Source organism: Rhipicephalus microplus, chromosome 4 (genome assembly GCF_043290135.1).
Source record: "Rhipicephalus microplus isolate Deutch F79 chromosome 4, USDA_Rmic, whole genome shotgun sequence".
NCBI lineage: Eukaryota > Metazoa > Arthropoda > Arachnida > Ixodida > Ixodidae > Rhipicephalus > Rhipicephalus microplus.
The window spans coordinates 140,821,537-140,839,037 of record NC_134703.1 but is presented as its reverse complement, the minus strand read 5'-3'; the positions used below and the strand labels follow the sequence as shown (position 1 = coordinate 140,839,037).

Genomic DNA, 17,501 nt, shown 5'->3' with positions numbered 1-17,501 from the left:
GAGCTGTTCCACTCGTTTTGGCACGTGTCGCGTGTGCGCGTCTTGCTCGCTCTTGGTTTACGTGTGTGATCATGATGGCGGACGGGAGTACTAGCACGCTTTTTCCTGCTGCTCAACAAAACGTTGAAAGTGTGACCGCTTGGCTTGAGCGTAATCCGCGCGTTAGGTGCCGCGTTGCGGAGCACTTGCTCATAGCTGTTGACCCCCTGGCAGCCAACTTGCCGTTTCGGGCGTCCCGGTATTCACCTGTGGAGATGGTGAATATTTCGTGGGGGGCGGTGATGACTACATGAGCGCGAAACTGTTTTCGCGAGGCCGACTTTGTCGACGTAGAGCCCGATGCCGAGCCTGAAGCTTCCGAACTGCGGCGGCGATTTGTGGCAGCACGTCGTCGACTCCGACATGAGAGAGGGGGTGGGACTTCTGTTGCGATGGTTTAATTACGGCCGATGATGATGCCGACACTGCGGAACCGTGCACGAATTGGGGCATTGTTAATGAGTACGTGGCGAGAGCGATTTGGAAGAATCAGATTGTGAGAATGATGAAACTTTGGAGCCAGTGGCTCATGCAGCTTATGCCACGGGCCTCGGCGAACGAGCACCCTGCCGTTTCAAATGAACTCGAGACCGCCCTTATCGCTTCTACTCTTTGAAACACGTGCATCATGGACTTTTGGGGGCAAAAAAAGTGTGTTTTCACTAGCAATTTTTTTTAAAAGCTGTGTTTCATTTACTATGAACTTCGGGATACAGCCAACGGATGCCGCGTCACGCTCAGGTTCGTTATAAGCGGGCTCGACTGTGTCTGCATTTGTTATATCGAGGTATGAGTGTACATACTATTCAAAAAGCTCTATTCAAACTCGTTCGACTAAATCACTATTAATTACAAGTTCACTATGCACCTCAATTATACAATTTATCCATCCTCAGTAAATAATGTATATGACATAAGGCTCTTACAAAATGCAGTCTGCCATTTTTGAGTGAACACAGTCTATATTCGTCTATATTCGTTTCAAGATAGGCTTCTCTATTGGTCCTCACCTTGATGGGAGTGCAGGTACCGTCGTCATGGAGAGCAGGGCTCTCTCTCTTGCTCCCACCAACGGTGTGAAGAGCAGGAGAAGGGGCGCCGCTGTCCGATGGAATGCGGGCATCCTCCGATTTACCCTGCGATGTCTCCAGGACAAGGATGGAGTTATCCTCGGAGCGTCCCATCGCAGAATCTTCGTCATCCTCACTCGGCATGTCGGGACCTTGCTCAGTCTTGCTAGCAGCAAGCAAACTTTGGCCAAAGAACGCCTCCTACGTGAAACAGCGTGTGAAGATTGTTGGTGAATGAACACCTCCAATGTAATGGGTTATAGAAAGACTGTTGGTGTGCTCTACGCATGGCCAGGGTTTACAACCTCTAATTCCAGGCTCATACACATCAAACGACAGTGCCGTTGACCTCTCTTATGATACCCAACATGGTGCGACATTCCAGAAGTTTGACCTCCCAATCTAGCATACAGTAGAGTGTAGCAACCCGTTAGTAACGCGTCATACTCATGCAAGACTAGATCACTATACCCTAAATGAATTGTATCTAGGTAGACTAATCAACTGTAATGCTGCTTCATAAAACAAACCAAGTACGGTTCTCGTAACCAACGGATAGATGCGGGACTGCCATAGTGGATGTTTCCTGCATGTTTAGCACACCTTCTACAGTAGTAAATAGACCCATTTAGCTGAGCGCTTACGATTCGGTGCCGTCAGATCTGCGTATGCAAGGTATTTACACACAAACACTAAAGGGGGGGAGGCAACCATCAGATACAAACTTTTTTTTTGTTTATTGAGATATCTCAATCAAATTTTCTAAGATATACAACAGCAAAAGCATTAAGAACTACTACAAAATTTCTTGAGGTTATGTTCACTGGTTCTCGAATTATGGCAGTATGTCAGAATAGTGCACATGGTTCTCTCGAACTTTCAAAATATGCTCGAACTATGAAATTAACTACGACGATTCCCAGACTGACACCTCAGGGGGTGACAGAGCTCCTTTTTTTTTAATTTTTTTGCTGAAAAGTTTTAGCAGACTACTGAATTTAGTGTTAGTGATTAGGATATTATCAATAAAATTTTGATTAGGTATCATAAATAACACACACAATAACACACACAAATAGGCGCGCAACGTGTTCGGTCTCGTATTACAGGGGGGCCGACACGCGGCTGCTGAGCGACGTGCTCGGCTAGGCGGTTCGGGTCGATGCGCAATATGCCCAACCATAGTTTCAAGCCGACATTGAGCGATTCGATTGTTTGCTTGCGACAAGACAAAGCACACTATGGCTAGTCCACTAGCTAGTGCAATGCCTTTGCCCGCAAAGTTTTCATCTGTCTCATATTGGCACCATGAGCAGAGCTAGCTAGGCTTAGCCATGACTCCGAGCAGTAAGCTTGGCCGTGATGCTCAATGCTCTAAAAAACATGGTGTTTGATTGCGAGTACAGAAAGTGGTTTCGTGATGGTTTTTGTCATGAAGTCTGAAATGCCTGTATGCGATGTTTGCGACGAATGCGGCGTTATCGCATCTTCGCGATTGAGCTTTCACTTCCAGCGGTCTGACAGGGATAACTACAACACAATTCTATATGAGCGTCTATCAATGCACACAAAACGAGTGCACACGCGTTACTACTTAACAGCATGATTTTTGACAGCAATGACTTCGCAACGCCCCAAGGCGCAAGCAGCTGACGCGCTCTACGTGCTCTCCCGGTTTGGCCAATGGCGAGGTGTGCCGGAGCAATATGGCGGACGCATCCAATCGGAGGCTTCGAGACGACCTTTGGACACTTGCTTTTTGCGCGCTTGTTTTTGAGGGGAAGAGTCAGCTACGGCGCGGAATTTGAACACGGCAAAACACTCTTTTCAACGAGCCCAAAGCAATGGCAACAGGTCGTGCCGTTGCGGAGCTGCAATTTTTTTGAAAATGGGCGTTTTTTCGCGATTCTCGTGATAATTCTCGCCACTTTGGCAAGTGCAACAAATTTTTAAAAGCACTTCTAGGCGGTCTCTAGTGGAGATATTACAGAATCTGATAAAAGAAGGGCTGCAGAAATTGAAAATGTGATTGTCTGAAAATTGATTTTTTTGCCATTTTTTTTGCGATATGAAAGCCCCGTCCTTCCTATAGAGGAGCTGTAGTGTCCGTGTGCAGAACAATTATGTGAGTGGCGGAGCGTAGAAAACATCTCTTTTTGCTTGTGAAGCCAACTGAACGGAGTGTGATAATGCATCTACTGAATTTCACCGCCTCTCTGCAGCCAAGCTGACTATGTCTTGGCAAGACACACTCCATCAAAAGCGGGAACATTACGCAGTTCCCTGCCGTGTCTTGGGACGCTACATCAATGTGTGTCTGAGCGTAAGCAACACTCAGCTAAAGGTGCCTGATGTGGCTCACCTGAAGGTATAGGGGAAAGCTATCTTCCAAAGGGTTTTTCTTCTTCACTCGCCGCCGACGCTTGGGCTTCTCTGCCGTTGTGCCTGTTGCTTCAGCTGCTGGCTCAGGTGCTGGGGCGACCACATCTCCAGAGAGCGCAGCCAACGCTGCCTCTGAACTTGTCTCCCCAGCTGCAAGCGCAACAGGTCAACATAAGTTCCAGCGCACAACTTAAACCAACAACGTCCTTACGCCCGAATGTATAGTGTAGTCACTCTAATGAAATCTCACCAGAACTAAAAAAAAGCATGAAAATCATGGAATGGTTCAGCTCAAAAAAGCTGTTATGCATAAAATTGATTACGTATAGGTGAACTGAAAGATCATTTTCTAGCATATCTGACTTTCCCGAATACCGTATATACTCGTGTAAGGGCCGCCCTCGTGTAAGGGCCGCACCCCAACTTTGAAAGCGGATATTTCGAAAAAAAAAAAAAACAAAAGTTCAAAATGTCCCGCCAGAAAAGTGTAGTTAGTTCATTTACAGCCAGATGGCGCTGCACGCTTTTCCGCTTTTATTCTACTTCCGCCGACGCGCCGACCACGCTGTTGACAGCGCGCCGCCATATTTGCCTTGTGCGGCCTCTTTGTTGGCATCGTTCCTAGCATCGTGTCGATACGTTGGCAGCGCGACTTCAGATCGGTGTCGTCGGTGTCACTTTGTTGGTTGTAGTGAACCCTGCAGAAGCCAGCGCACGTGACGGACGATGGGCCGGCATCTGAGATCATTCACTGCAGCATTTAAGCTGCAAGTGATTGACTATGCCGAGGAGCACGGGAAGCGGGAAGCTGGACGAAAGTACGACGTCGATGAGAAGCGCGTGCGTTACTGGATGAATCAGAAAGATGCCCTCGCCGCTACTAACAGGAGCCGAAAGGCGTTTCGCGGGAAAAAGTGCAAGTACCCGCAACTCGAAAGCGAGCTCGTCAACTACGTCGTCGACACACGAAGGGACGGCTACGCCGTATCGACTGACATGATACGCGTCAAAGCCCTCAGCATCGCTCGCCACATGGAAATACCCCCGGCACAATTCAAGGCAAGTCGGGGCTGGGCTACGCGGTTTATGAACCGTAACCAGCTTTCTATTCGGCGCCGAACGACGATTTGCCAAAAACTGCCGCGCGAGTACGAAGACCACGTCATTAAGTTTCATCGCTTCGTGAATGCTCTCAGGAGGGAGCATGAATACGACCTGTCCCAAATTGGGAATGCGGACCAGACACCTGTGTGGTTCGATGCACCGGAAAGCACCACAGTGGATTTAAAAGGTGCGAAAAGTGTGTCTGTGCGCACGACTGGTGCAGAACGCCAAAGGTGCACTGTGATGTTGTGCATCACGGCAGACGGCAGGAGGCTTCCGCCGTACGTCGTATTTAAAAGGAAGACTCTCCCAAAAGAGAAGTTCCCTCAGCGAATCGTCGTACGTGCGCAAGAGAAGGGCTGGATGTCCGAGGAACTGGTCGTTGACTGGATTAAGACCGTCTGGGCAAACAGACCTGGAGGGCTGTTACAACGGAAAGCCCTCCTTGTTTTGGACAGCTTTAGGGGCCACTTGACCGACCGCGTCAAGAACCGAGTTGCCGCAACTCGTACGGACTTGGCCGTCATTCCCGGTGGCCTGACGAGTGTGCTGCAGCCGCTCGACGTATGCGTCAACAGACCATTCAAAGTGGAATTTCGCCGATGTTACTCTGAATGGATGGCTGGAGGCGTCCACGAGAAGACCCCTACAGGACGGCTGAAGCGGGCGTCGCTCCAACAGGTGTGTGAATGGATTTTGAATGCGTGGCGTGCCATGTCAGTAGAAGTAGTTGCTAAAAGCTTCAAGGTAACGGGAATTTCGAACTCCATGAACGGCACCGAAGATGACCGTCTCTGGGAAGACGCGGACGCCGAGGCGAGCTCCTCCGAGAACGAGGACAGCGAAATGGAATCCGAATAAAAACATTTCTGGCATGTCATTTGTGACTCTTGCACTCTGCTACTGTTGCATAAACAGTACAGACCTTTGGCCTGTACTGCCTGTACTAAATCGGCCTGATTCGTGTAAGGGCCGCACCTAGCAAAATTTTCGAAAAAAAAGTGCGGCCCTTACACGAGTATATACGGTACACCAACAGTTGTTCCCCTGCTAAGTGTCGTACACTAAGCCAGGCCATGCATTATAACAGCCACTTCGTGAAACTAGTATCATTTATGGACTCCGAGCATGGCTGCAGTCGCAACCGACGTCAATCTTAAAGGTCTTACTTTGGTTAACTGTGTGCAACAAAACTAGTACTTTCAGGACCAAAACACACCACAGATGTCATCTTTGGCTACACCAATATTAAAAGCTATGCTCCTAGCACGTTTCAAACAGCAATGTTGCAGTTACCTCCGGCCAAAGGCAACGTCACATCCTGTTCCTTGGCGGAGACGCTCCGACTTCTGGCTTTTGCGACAAATCCTCCGATTCCTAATGAAGAACAAGGAAAGGCAAAAATTAACAGAGGCTACAACATGAAAGGAACCACAGAAGACCCCCCAACGGGTAAATACTTACCCAGGTAATCAGCAATCTAAATCAAGCAAAAGACAAATGCAACATCTCAGAAAAAACGTAGCAAGCCAAACAGTTTAGCTCGCCATCCCTTTGCGAAAAGTGTTTATAGTTTTTCTTGACCGGAAATGTGCCAACTGATGTTACCGCGGACTTGTACTTCATTCTCTTGTTCCCTCACGAGTGGCTCTACTTTGCAAAATGTTGTTGATCTGCGATGCCTAATGCTTGCTAAATCAGTGTATCACCACAGGAACACCAGCATTACCCTCAACCTCCCTCAACCTAAGTTACGTCCAGTTCGAAACAGGAGCATTTACTCTTGGACGTCTCTAGCTTCTCTGTCCTACATTCCTCGAACCCACCCAGACCTTTTCACACCTTTTTTATTACATTTTTCCTTTCTCATCTTTCTTCCCCTTTCCACCACCACCGTTGCTGTTCTTTCACCCAAAATGCTGACATTTTATTGTTGCTGTGAGAGAACGGTGGTTACTAGTAACAAACTACTCACGGCTCCCAATAATTTGTTGGAACGCGAGTATGCATGACCAATTCCTTTCTCATTTTAAAGACGATAGTCTTCCTTGGGGACCTTGAACGAAAAAATTTTGGTTTGTCTGTCTGTACATTTGTCTGTTTGTCCACCCTAACAATGCCTCAAACGGCACCAAACGGCACACCCTATCCGCAACGCCCACCAATATTGCTCGAGGTTTAGCATTCATAGTTGTGAAATTCTCAATTAAAAAAGCAAATATTGCGCATATCTGAGGCGCCATAACAACATGTCTATGTTTTGTATGTCTGCCTTTATACTAGAAGAGGCACACACAAGTAACTTAAAGGACTGTAGCGTTTAACGTGCTGCGCTGACAGTGCAACGTGATGCCCAAGAAAGTGTTTCCAACGCTTTGGAACAACGGCACGGTGGTGGCACCTGCCCGTCGCTTTGCATTCTACACTTTATCACCTCCGTGACTGGTGCGCATCTTTCTCCGCGGTCGCGCGCGCCTTCGTTTTCGAAGATAATTGCCAGATGGCGCTCGTGTATAACCTGCCTAGATACGCTTGTTCGCCTCTGTTACACGCTCGAGGCACTCTAACGCAGCGCCTTCAGAATACCATTCACCGATTTTCTTGCGTAGAACATCAAATAAGTGTTTTGTTCACTCTCTCCAGACGCAAGACTATCGTCTTTCGACGGCATTTACAGTGTAAAATGTAGATTCGTGCCAATTTTTTCTCCTCCTTTTCACCACCACCGTTGCTGTTCTTCCACCCAAAATGCTGACATTTTATTGTTGCTGCGAGAGAACGGTGGTTACTAGTTACAAACTACTCATGCCTCCCAATACTTTGTTGGAACGCAAGTATGCATGACCAAGAAAAACTAAGAAGGAAAACCCCCTCTCTCTCCTGTGCTCAGTGACAACTTCTTTTTACAGCACTGTGGAAGCTACAGAACCAAAGCGCATACCTTTTACTGCGCCAAACAAAAAAAAATAGTACTTACGTTAACTGATCATTTTCTCACTTTGCCTTGCTGAAATAAATTCCGCTTTATCATAAGGTTGCAAACATTTGAAGGAAGTCATAGGAAGAATACAGTTACTTCCTACTTTGAAGAATGCCCTTCTTTTCTTTCCATTTCTTACCACCACCGTCTCAGCACACCTGTTTTCCAAAGTAAACATGATGCCCAAGATGTAGTGGGGTCAGCGTGCGGCCGCAAACACTCTGTTTAGTTCTCCAAAAAATATATACTTATAATATGGCACTAAAATACAATAGGAATGTTTGAACAATTCACGTTTTTGTGTGTGTAATTTTCTGAATGCCTCAATGATGCAAGCAAGTGAAACCAAAATCAGCCGCAGGCTGCCGCACTACTTGAAGCGCAATACAAATGTGCGGAAGCTCCGCCTCCATAGCCTTCACTCCAATGTGAAGATAAGTTGTCGCTTCTTAGTTCTTTTCTTTTCACTCTCCTCGCCCTTTCTTTCCTTACAAGTGAGAGAGTTTAGCTGGTGGGGGAGAAGCAGTTGGGGGAGGAGAATGGCCGCTTCTTCACCTGGCCTGCTTCTACCACCACAACCTTTTTTTCCACTCACTGTAACATGGAATGTCACCCGACACTGCTTGCTCCCCAACCAGTCTTATACTATCCGGAACTCACTGTATTGTCTCAAGCAACATTTATTCAAGTTTCTAAGAATGCAAGATGGAGAAAAAGAGAAAGAGGGAGAGAAGAGAAACATTATAACCAAATACACGTCCCATTGAATATTTAAAATGCTCATGGCTACAACTTCACTAGGAAATCCTCTCAAGTTTCTAGGTTTGCACAGTCAATGTCAAAAACACATGTTCTAGAAAATTGTAAAACACTACAGCATAAAGGCACAGTGTTTGTAGTCAAGTGAATCACTGTGCAGGTCACACAAGCTAATCTAGAACATGACTCCGAATACAATGCCCATGTTTAGCAGATTCGCGAGATTTGACTTCTACAATTATTATACCCTGCGAGCGCCTGAAGCCGACAGTACAGCTCAAATGGAATGAAACTTGACGGGAAATTTTAAGGTAAGGCAATCAATAAATACAATTACTTGACAGCGCAATGTCATGGGTCGGTGATCCCGAAAGGGTGCACAAACCATGATCTAAGAATAACAGCCATTATTAGGCTAATATGATACAATTTAAGCCTAGATTGATTAACAGGTCAACACCAAAAAAAAAGTTTCACTTTTTTTTTCCGGTTGTATTGGCATCCTTGGACTATAATCTTTTACTTCTGAAAATATGAAGCTGAAATTCGCACGAGAAATGACCTAAAAATGCTTCGAAGTAGGGAGCGGTGACGAGAGAAATGCGCGAAAGTCGCCAAAAATGGCATAGTTCGCATTGTCCTGTCCCAAAAATGACGCGTTGGCCGCCATTTGCAATTGTGCACGCATGCTGCGAAGGCCTTCCCTTTCACAATCCACTAGTAGCTAGTCTCGTTTTTTCGTGAAGAATGAACCAAAAACAATAAAAACAACGCATACGTTACGCATTTTGAATATCGCGGCAAGCAGCGCGAGGCCGCCATTGGTCGGCGGTGCGCTCCGCCTCCTCCCCCTCATATCCTTCCGGCAAAGGAGCGAAGCCTCAGACATCGCAATCGAGTTGTTCGGTGTTTCTCTGCAGTTTTGCGTCATGGCGAGCCCCGAAAAGCGCAGTCTAGATAATCGAAAGTTTATAACTCGCCCCAAGTATCGAGGGAAATAGCGTCGAACGCTTCCCAAACAAGCAGCGAACACCGATGTCACCGCCGACCAACGCCCCGACTTCGGATAGGCCTAACTGACACCGAACTCTGCGGCGACAGTGGTTGTGAAATAGCCGCTGCCGTGGAATTCGTCAGTGCATCCGAAATGAAGAGCGGATTCTGCGAGAGTGAACGTAGACCAGTAGGTGCTGCTACTGCCAACACACTGCTTTGCAAAATCGATGCCCTTGTGGTGGGTGCGCAATGCCCAATCTGCTGCGAACGGGAACTCGGCGTCCGAGGTAGCTGGAAAGCGCAAAGGGCTTTCGGCATTCCTCGAACTGTGCTGTGAAAATACCGATTGCCCTGAATCTACACTTTCATTCGGACAGACTACTTCGGCTAGGGACCAAGGGACGAGCGCTCGTTTCAACAGCGGCAGCTCGCGTGATAGCTTTGCTATAAACCTTGAAGGCAGTTCTTGCAGCACGCGCTATAGGCGCAGGCCATGACCACTTTCACAATTCTGTGCGATTCTCGGTCTTCCGAGCATTCAGTGCAAGATGCTTTTTATTGTGCCCCAAATCGATGAGAAAAAAAAATGGTTTCCTAATAAATGCCAACTTTCCAAACTTTCAAACTTCTTTTTCTCATTTTCATTTTTTTTTTTACAACTTTACATTTTCCGGGCAGCCTTTTAGACACTTATACTTACTGTATAATAACGAAACTCGGTACGCATATTCTTCAACACATGCAGAATGCAAATATCTGCTTGAAATCGCATTGCCTACCAGAATTAGTTGTGAAAATATTAGGTTATTGTTTCAGGAGAGATTGAAAATAATTAGTCATTCAATAAGATTTTCTTTTCTGGTTCCAATATTTCTGTGACATATCTGGATTATTGTTTCAAGGGAGATTGAAAATAATTAGTCATTCAATACGATTTTCTTTTCCTTGATTCCAATATTTCTGTGACATATCTGGATAAATATTTGCACTTCACAATCTACCACCAAGAGTCAAATAAGATCAAAGACAATGCTTTTACTGAAAGTTAAGTACATGAAAGAGTACCCGCAAAACATGTAACTTTTTGCTATTGTGCATGGCGTAACTCAATAACCATAGCAGCTACACAAAAAAATGATTGCATATTTGAAATCTCCATAAAAAACTATATTACAGTAAAAGCTCGTTAACTCGCATCTCACGGGACCGGAGAAAATGTCCGAGTTAACCGAATTCCGAATTATCGAACGGACCATGAAAACAAAAGGAAAACTTACACGGCACAGACAAACCTTTATTTCTTAAAAAGGTGCGTTATTTTTGCCTGCCTCGCCGTCCGAATTTCTGACAGAACGATCTTATTTAATCCCATCAGGTGGTGGTGCACACGTTCACTGTCGCGAGAACAAACGCAGAACTCCTCGAGGACAGCGAGAGCTTCGGCGACCTCCTGCACGGTGCGGCGACGTCGCGTCGGCTCATCACGTCTTTCAATATCATAACCTTTTTTTTCAAGATCATTTGCTGGCTGCTGTGGCCGCTTAACTCGTGTGACGGTTGCTATGAAGCGCGACCTCGGCGACCACGCGCACAAACACAGCCGCAATACGCGAAGTCACAACACAAAGAACCAAGGCACGAAGTAGTACACCAGTAGGCGTAGCGAGCAGCTGTTAGTAGACACTGGATGCGCCGGTGGCATAAGCGCTTCCGCCGGGTGGTGACTAGCGCCACTTAGCCACTTCCCCCTCATTCACTATCATCATCGTCATATTCAGCTGCAGTTTGCTCGGTTTCGGTTTCTCCAAAACTCCGATTCTGCCGTCGTTTACGGCAAGCGGTGCTTGAGCCTTCAAGCCCCCGAGATCACGCGACTCTGGAGTCCCGATGGTTCTCTCCGGAGTTGTCCAAGATAACCGGTGCGCGGCTAAATCCCTCCGGATTAATGAGCACTTGACTTCATTGAAATATATACAGTTTTGCCGGGACCGCGCCGCGAGTCCGAGTTAAACGAATTTTCGATTTAACGAGGTCCGGATAAGCGAGCTTTTACAGTAATAAAATTTTCAAGTGTCTATGACTAGAAATAAAAAAGTTTTTTCGAGGAGCGTCTCACCTGAACAGACAGTTAGGTACAAGAGACATTAGTGTGCCTACGTGGTACCCTGCTTATAAAAGACATTCCATGTAAAAGATGAGAATTACTGCCCAGTACTTGTCTCTAATAAATGGGTTCAACTGTATTTTGATTGAATACGGACACTGCATGCATTTGATGCCTTGAACTGCATCAAGGAACAAGCATGCACACATACCGAGCTTTTGAAGTTTCCGCTGTCGCTTCTTCTTTAGCTCGCTCTCGGCATCCTGTTTGGCAACCTCTTCGGAAGTTAACTTTGTCTCCTCGTCTACCTCCATCTTGGGTTCTACATCCACATCCATGAGATCTGAAACGTTGAGAAAAATGGGAAGTGGATTAGTATTCGAAAGTTGGCACACAACAGCCCTGCGACGATAAATGGCACAGATCATGGTCGAGGTTCTGCAAATGCCATGCACACGTGCAGTGAAGACGTCCTTCTCAGCCTGATTATGTCCACTGTAGCACGAAGGCTCCTCCCAATGGTCCCCAGTTTATCCCCTGTGCTGGCTGATTCCATTTTATTCCTGCAAACTTGTTAATTTTGCCAATCCATCTAACTCTCTGCCTTCCACAACTGCAATAGACCTTATGCAAAATTGCTCGAACGTCTGGCAAAAGTGAGTTGGGTGCCATCTCGGTTGTGTCAAGAAGTTGCGGTGTTCTCACAGGATTGCGTGTATTGTTGCAGTGCATTGCAGTGTACTTACAGTGAATTTCATGTTTCACCGCTCTAATTTAGCCGCTTGTGATCGTCGTGCCACAAAAAATGATATAACGACCACGCTTTCCAACTGACAGCCACATAATATGAAAAAACGATTTGGAACTTCTGCCACACGGTGTCAATGAAACTGCTTCAGCCAGCCTGTGCACATCGGCGTCGTCTCGATAGCTGACAAAGTAGTACAACTTTTCTGTGGAAGCGTACACCTCACCGTCGTCCGTAGCTATAAACACCTGTGATTTGAGGCACTATCGGCGTCAAACGAAACGCGAATAGCTCCATGGCACACTTTCAGTTTGATAACACTTCGCTTACGGGCGCCTATCAGTGATGATGACTGCAGATGGCGCGGACTAGGCCAGTGCTTGCCGCCGCTTGCATTTCATTTGACGCTGATAGCATGCAAGCATTATAGCGTTGCGACACTAGACGGCGCGAACAATGGCAGCCTCAAACTGTAGTGTCTGTCGAGCGAGGTGCCACGTAGAAGTTCTTTTCTATAAACAATGCGATAAAAAAATCAAACTTAAGCATATCGGGATTGTGTGAAGCATCGCCATTCATTCATATGGATATTGAACATTCGATAATCCTTCCATTTATATGTTCCCTTGTTCCAATGAAGTGCATTGACAAACGAGCGTGCAGCGCTCGATGGCACTGGCCCCCGATGATGGCAATCGCCCACGCACCAACATTTTAGTTGACGAGAGAGAACGTAATTTTACTATCCTGCTATAGAAGTTATCGCTGATGTAATGCAAGAGCGGTGAAGCAACATCATAAATGGCATAGGTAGTGTTAATAAGGCGGCAACAGAGGCTGGTTGGCATACGTCTTTATGCTTGTGATTGACCAGAAAAATGAGAAATAACAAAAGAAACGATTCATTCTTTTTGACGCATGTCCTATACCTTGCAGCGCATCCCGAGCATGAGCAGGCAGCGTGGCTCAGTTCACAGTGACGGAGGACAAGAACGGCCCAGAACAGGCCTCTGCCCAAGCTCTCCTGAAGTAACATCGTCGTCCTCGTAATTTCGCTCAAGCATACCTGCCAAATTCTAGGATTCTGAATCCGGGAGATTTCCGCAACAGAGGGGGGAAGGGGGTGTGACACATTAAAAAAGTACAAACAAAAAAAACATCGCAAAAAAACAAAATGGGGTGGGATGGGCGTCTCAATCGCAAGCGCTAACATCAGCGTTGCGGTAGCATTAATGAACTTGGACTTTAAGGCGGTAGCAATTGCTTGCACACTTGCTCTCTCGGCGAGTATCGGTTCGGTTTCAATGCGAAGTGACTGTGTGAAAAGAACACTTCTCCCTGGAGAGGCCGTATTTGCTCACACCAGCATTTTGTAGGAGTTCCACGATATCCGATACAAAAGAGTTGGCTGCAGCCTTACTTCATATACCATTACAATTTCTTGCTATCCCGTTCATTGCATTGCATTCAACGCGCCGTCGTGTCACCAGAACTAATCAGAAATCGCGAAAGCTACCAGCCTGCCAACTCGCGGCGCAAGACGGAAGCACGTGGCGAGTCGGCCTGCGAGGAACTGTCGTTACCGTGATCTCGGAGAGCTTCCATCAACGCCTCATCTGACATCCCCTCGGTGACGACACGGTTGTCCGAAATTAAGAAAAGTCACAGTTTCGCCGCAAGGGAGAAGCAATTAATGACTGCTATAGCAATAACTTTGAATGTAACGCTAAGAACGGCAAGCTGATCGAAACGTGCAACGCGCTGCTCCCGCACAAATGACGCACGAAAACAATTCACAGGACGAGAGCAAACTAACAACGTTTACCACTCGACACTTAACGCGCTGTTTAAACAAAAACGAGGCAAGAAATGTAATCACAGGTACATATATGAGCGCGAACTGACAAGTACCTCAGCTGTTACTTCGCCGTGTTTGAAAAGCGCACTCTTTTCGCAAACGGCACCTGTCCAGCGAGCAAAGTAATCTTTGTGTGCCCGGCAAAATGCAATCGTTCCGGTCAAAGTCAAAGGCACTATTTTTTCCTGCCAAAGGATAAGCCCGCGTGCACAGGCATCTAACCTAAAACCCTCTATTCACGGGACAAAGTACATGATAAGCGCGCGTCGGCGCATTGTGATGAGCTGGGTGCCGAGCGCGGGCGGCTTCTTTTTTTTCTTGGGTTTTCATATTGGATACGTACATATACGATGAATGATGACTGCGGTGGCGATGGAAATAAACTATCCGGGACTCTCGGCATAAATGCTATGGTAATAAAAAAAAGCAAAGCTGAACGTCGTCAGGGACCACACCATGCACGTGCAGTGAAACTATGCATGCGTGCACGGCGTCAAAAACGAAAGCGAACGGTATGAACATATACACAAATGCTGCGGAAAACTACTCGGTAAAGCGCCCTTCATATGTAGTGCGGCCCCACATATGTGACGCTAACTAAAGCGTTGCACTGCGAACGCGCAAAAGTAGTTTTCTTTTTTTATTTTTGTTTAGAGTGGGGGGGGGGGGGGGGTCCACACTTGCGCATGTGCCCAGGGCGACGAGAACGGCAGCAACGCCAGCTCGTAGGGTGCAGGCTCGCCCGCCCGCCTTGCACCTCGCGCTCACCTGCGCGCAATAACGAGCGCGTGCTCTCGCCTGATGCGCTGTGCACCGCTTGGCGCTTTGTCGGCGACGGGGCCGCCGTGGAAGATGCATGCTCGTAACAAAATGCAGAGCGAAATTCCTAGATTGTCCGTGGGGAAAATACGTTATATCAAGGTTGTTTCCCGCTGTTACTTTGTTACATAGAGGTCGCAAATACAAGTGCTTCATTGAGCAACCGCGAGGAATAGAAATACTTCGTTACATCGAGGAATTCGTTACATGGAGGTTCGTTATAAACAGGTTCAACTGTATTAATTCTTGGGGTTTTAATTCCCAAAACCGTGATATGATTATCAGAGACGCTGTAGTGGAGGGCTTCAGAGATTTTGACCACCTGGGGTTCTATAACGTGCCCATAAATGTAAGCAGACGGGGCTAAGCATTTTCGCCTCCATCAAAAATGCAGCCGCTGTGGCTGGGATTCGATCCCGCAATTTGCGAATTAGCAGTCAAGTACCATAACCACTACACCACTAAAGGCGGCTATCATGCCATCCTCCTTATCCCTTAATGTTGCTCCTACATTTTATATTGCATTACACGCTGTGTGATCCTAACTTTTTCTCTAGTTACTTTGTTATCAGTCATGTTTCAACCCAACACGTTAGAACTCCAAACAGATTGCGACTGCTGGCTCAAGAGCGCACCTTTGCTGCCGTCCTCAGAGTCTTCCGTTGAGAGCCTGCCCCGGAATCCGAACAGGCCAGTTGATAAGGAAGACTGCGGCGGAGTAGTCGTGCTGCCCTGCGAAGCCGCAGGTTGGCCCCCCGATGGCTGGCGTGGCCGTCGTGCTCGCTGCCGCTTGGGCTGCTCGATGGTCAGCGCCTTGATGAGCTGGATACCAGTCTCCGAGAGGTACACGCCGTCCATGTAGAACTGCGGCACTGTCGGCTTCTGCTTGACGGGCACTGGGAGTGGCTCTGTAACGGCAGTGCGGCCCGTTCGTGCTCAAGCTCGGACATAACGATAAACAGGCTACAGGTACGCTTTAAACTAGGACAAATGCCGGGCACACAAACCATGGGAAACACTGGTGCTCAGATCAAGGCTGATCATATTTATGAGCGGCTGCTCAATACATGAACCACAAATTGGTACCAACTTGCCCAATCGTCAGTACTGTTAACATTCGTTTTAGGCTGATAAAAGGTTCTCTTCAAAACAAAATTACCTCGTTAAAGTTTGACAATGGCACAGAACAAAGAGATGAAGAAAAAGAAAGCATTCTGAAACTGCTTTGCCTTGTTTTTCTCCTGCACAACCAACTCGCCTAAATTATTCCTATCCTACATTTCCAATAATGCTGGAGTAGCAGGTTCATTCCTGCATTGCTGGAAGGAACGAAGATCGAGGTTCCTTCTACTAGCGGAATCTCGGAGATTTTAAAGCACCTTGTCCCATTCGAGCCGTTACGGTTCAGCAAAAATTAAAAAAATAAACTTCTCAGGTTCAGCCCTTGGTCTTTTATAATCACTTCACTGATCAAAGATTAAATTGAGCCTCACAAAAAAACTGGAAAGATATGGTATTTTGTCAACGTGAGTTGGTGTTGAAACTCCAAGCCAGCAACATTTTTAGTCTTACATTTATCGTTTCTTTCCCTGTCTCTACTGTGCCTGTCCCTGTGCCAAAAGCAGCCTTTGTGGTTTTGCAAAGCAGTAATTTAATAGCTCATCTCAATCTTCACTTTATGTTGAATATATCTCATATCCACTACACACTCTCGCCATTTCTATGAACATATAAAATTGCATCACCTATTTTGAAAGTGTTCACAGCCCAGCTTTTCAGCAGAATACAGCAATTGTCCTTATTATTATAATCATTATTATTGCCCTCTCCGAATGTTTTTAAAGCCTTTTTGACACAATTCTGCTCACTCCATTTGTGCAATGGCGCATTTTACTAACCCGGTTCTTTCACAGTCTTCGCCGGTGCAGGTGGTGGTGAAGGCGTGGGAGTCTCGGGCTTTGGAGGAGGTGGTGGTGGCGATGGAGATGCCACAGCCGCTAAGAAAAAGTAAAAGCCATCCCCATCACACAACACATTCAGAAGCCAACATCACATTCCCATCATTTTCTGTACTTCACAAGTGCCATTCTAGGCACTGCACATTTGCACAACCAAATGTTGCTCTAAGGTCAATTAAGTGTAGAAGTGTGAATGCTGGTGTTGAAATTTGAGTGTAATTTTTTAATTTGCTCCCCAAAGCAGTTTCCACGCAGCTTGTAGCGTCCTACACTGACAATTTCTCACAGTGGATGTGACGCAAAAGAATGTACACACATTAAGCTGCGTGAACTAATCAGTTTCATAACATACAACATGTATTGAAGACATACTTGCAAGGAGAAATTCAACCATATAACTATGTATTAAGCTTATTAGAGCTACAGAAATGACACAAATTTGCACATTACAATATCAATTTACATATGACTGATAGGAGGAGCACTGTCCAATGGCTGTACCGTACTGTATTTACACTGTACTGTACTACAATACACTGTACTTTATTTACTAGGCTTGAACAAATAATCAATTTTAGGTTTGAAGCAAATAACGATATTGGTAGAATAATACTGAACCAAATTTGAATAATATATATCATATAGTGTGGATTATAGGTGGAGATTTTTATCAAAAAAAAATGT

The 17,501-nt window shown here is 46.3% G+C and overlaps 1 protein-coding gene across 7 annotated transcripts in view; it reads right to left on the bottom strand.

Annotated features, from left to right (window-relative positions):
- LOC119172383 (uncharacterized) overlaps positions 1-17,501 on the bottom strand; it is a 296,020-nt gene that overhangs the window by 180,323 nt on the left and 98,196 nt on the right. For all 7 annotated transcript variants that reach the window (XM_075893680.1, XM_075893684.1, XM_037423449.2 and 4 more), the window contains exons 23-28: positions 16,758-16,856; positions 15,495-15,767; positions 11,646-11,777; positions 5,892-5,972; positions 3,472-3,641; positions 1,050-1,310 (exon numbers count right to left, since the gene is read on the bottom strand). In XM_075893680.1, the coding sequence (XP_075749795.1) occupies positions 1,050-1,310; positions 3,472-3,641; positions 5,892-5,972; positions 11,646-11,777; positions 15,495-15,767; positions 16,758-16,856 (1,016 nt within the window). The remainder of the gene's footprint in view (positions 1-1,049; positions 1,311-3,471; positions 3,642-5,891; positions 5,973-11,645; positions 11,778-15,494; positions 15,768-16,757; positions 16,857-17,501) is intronic.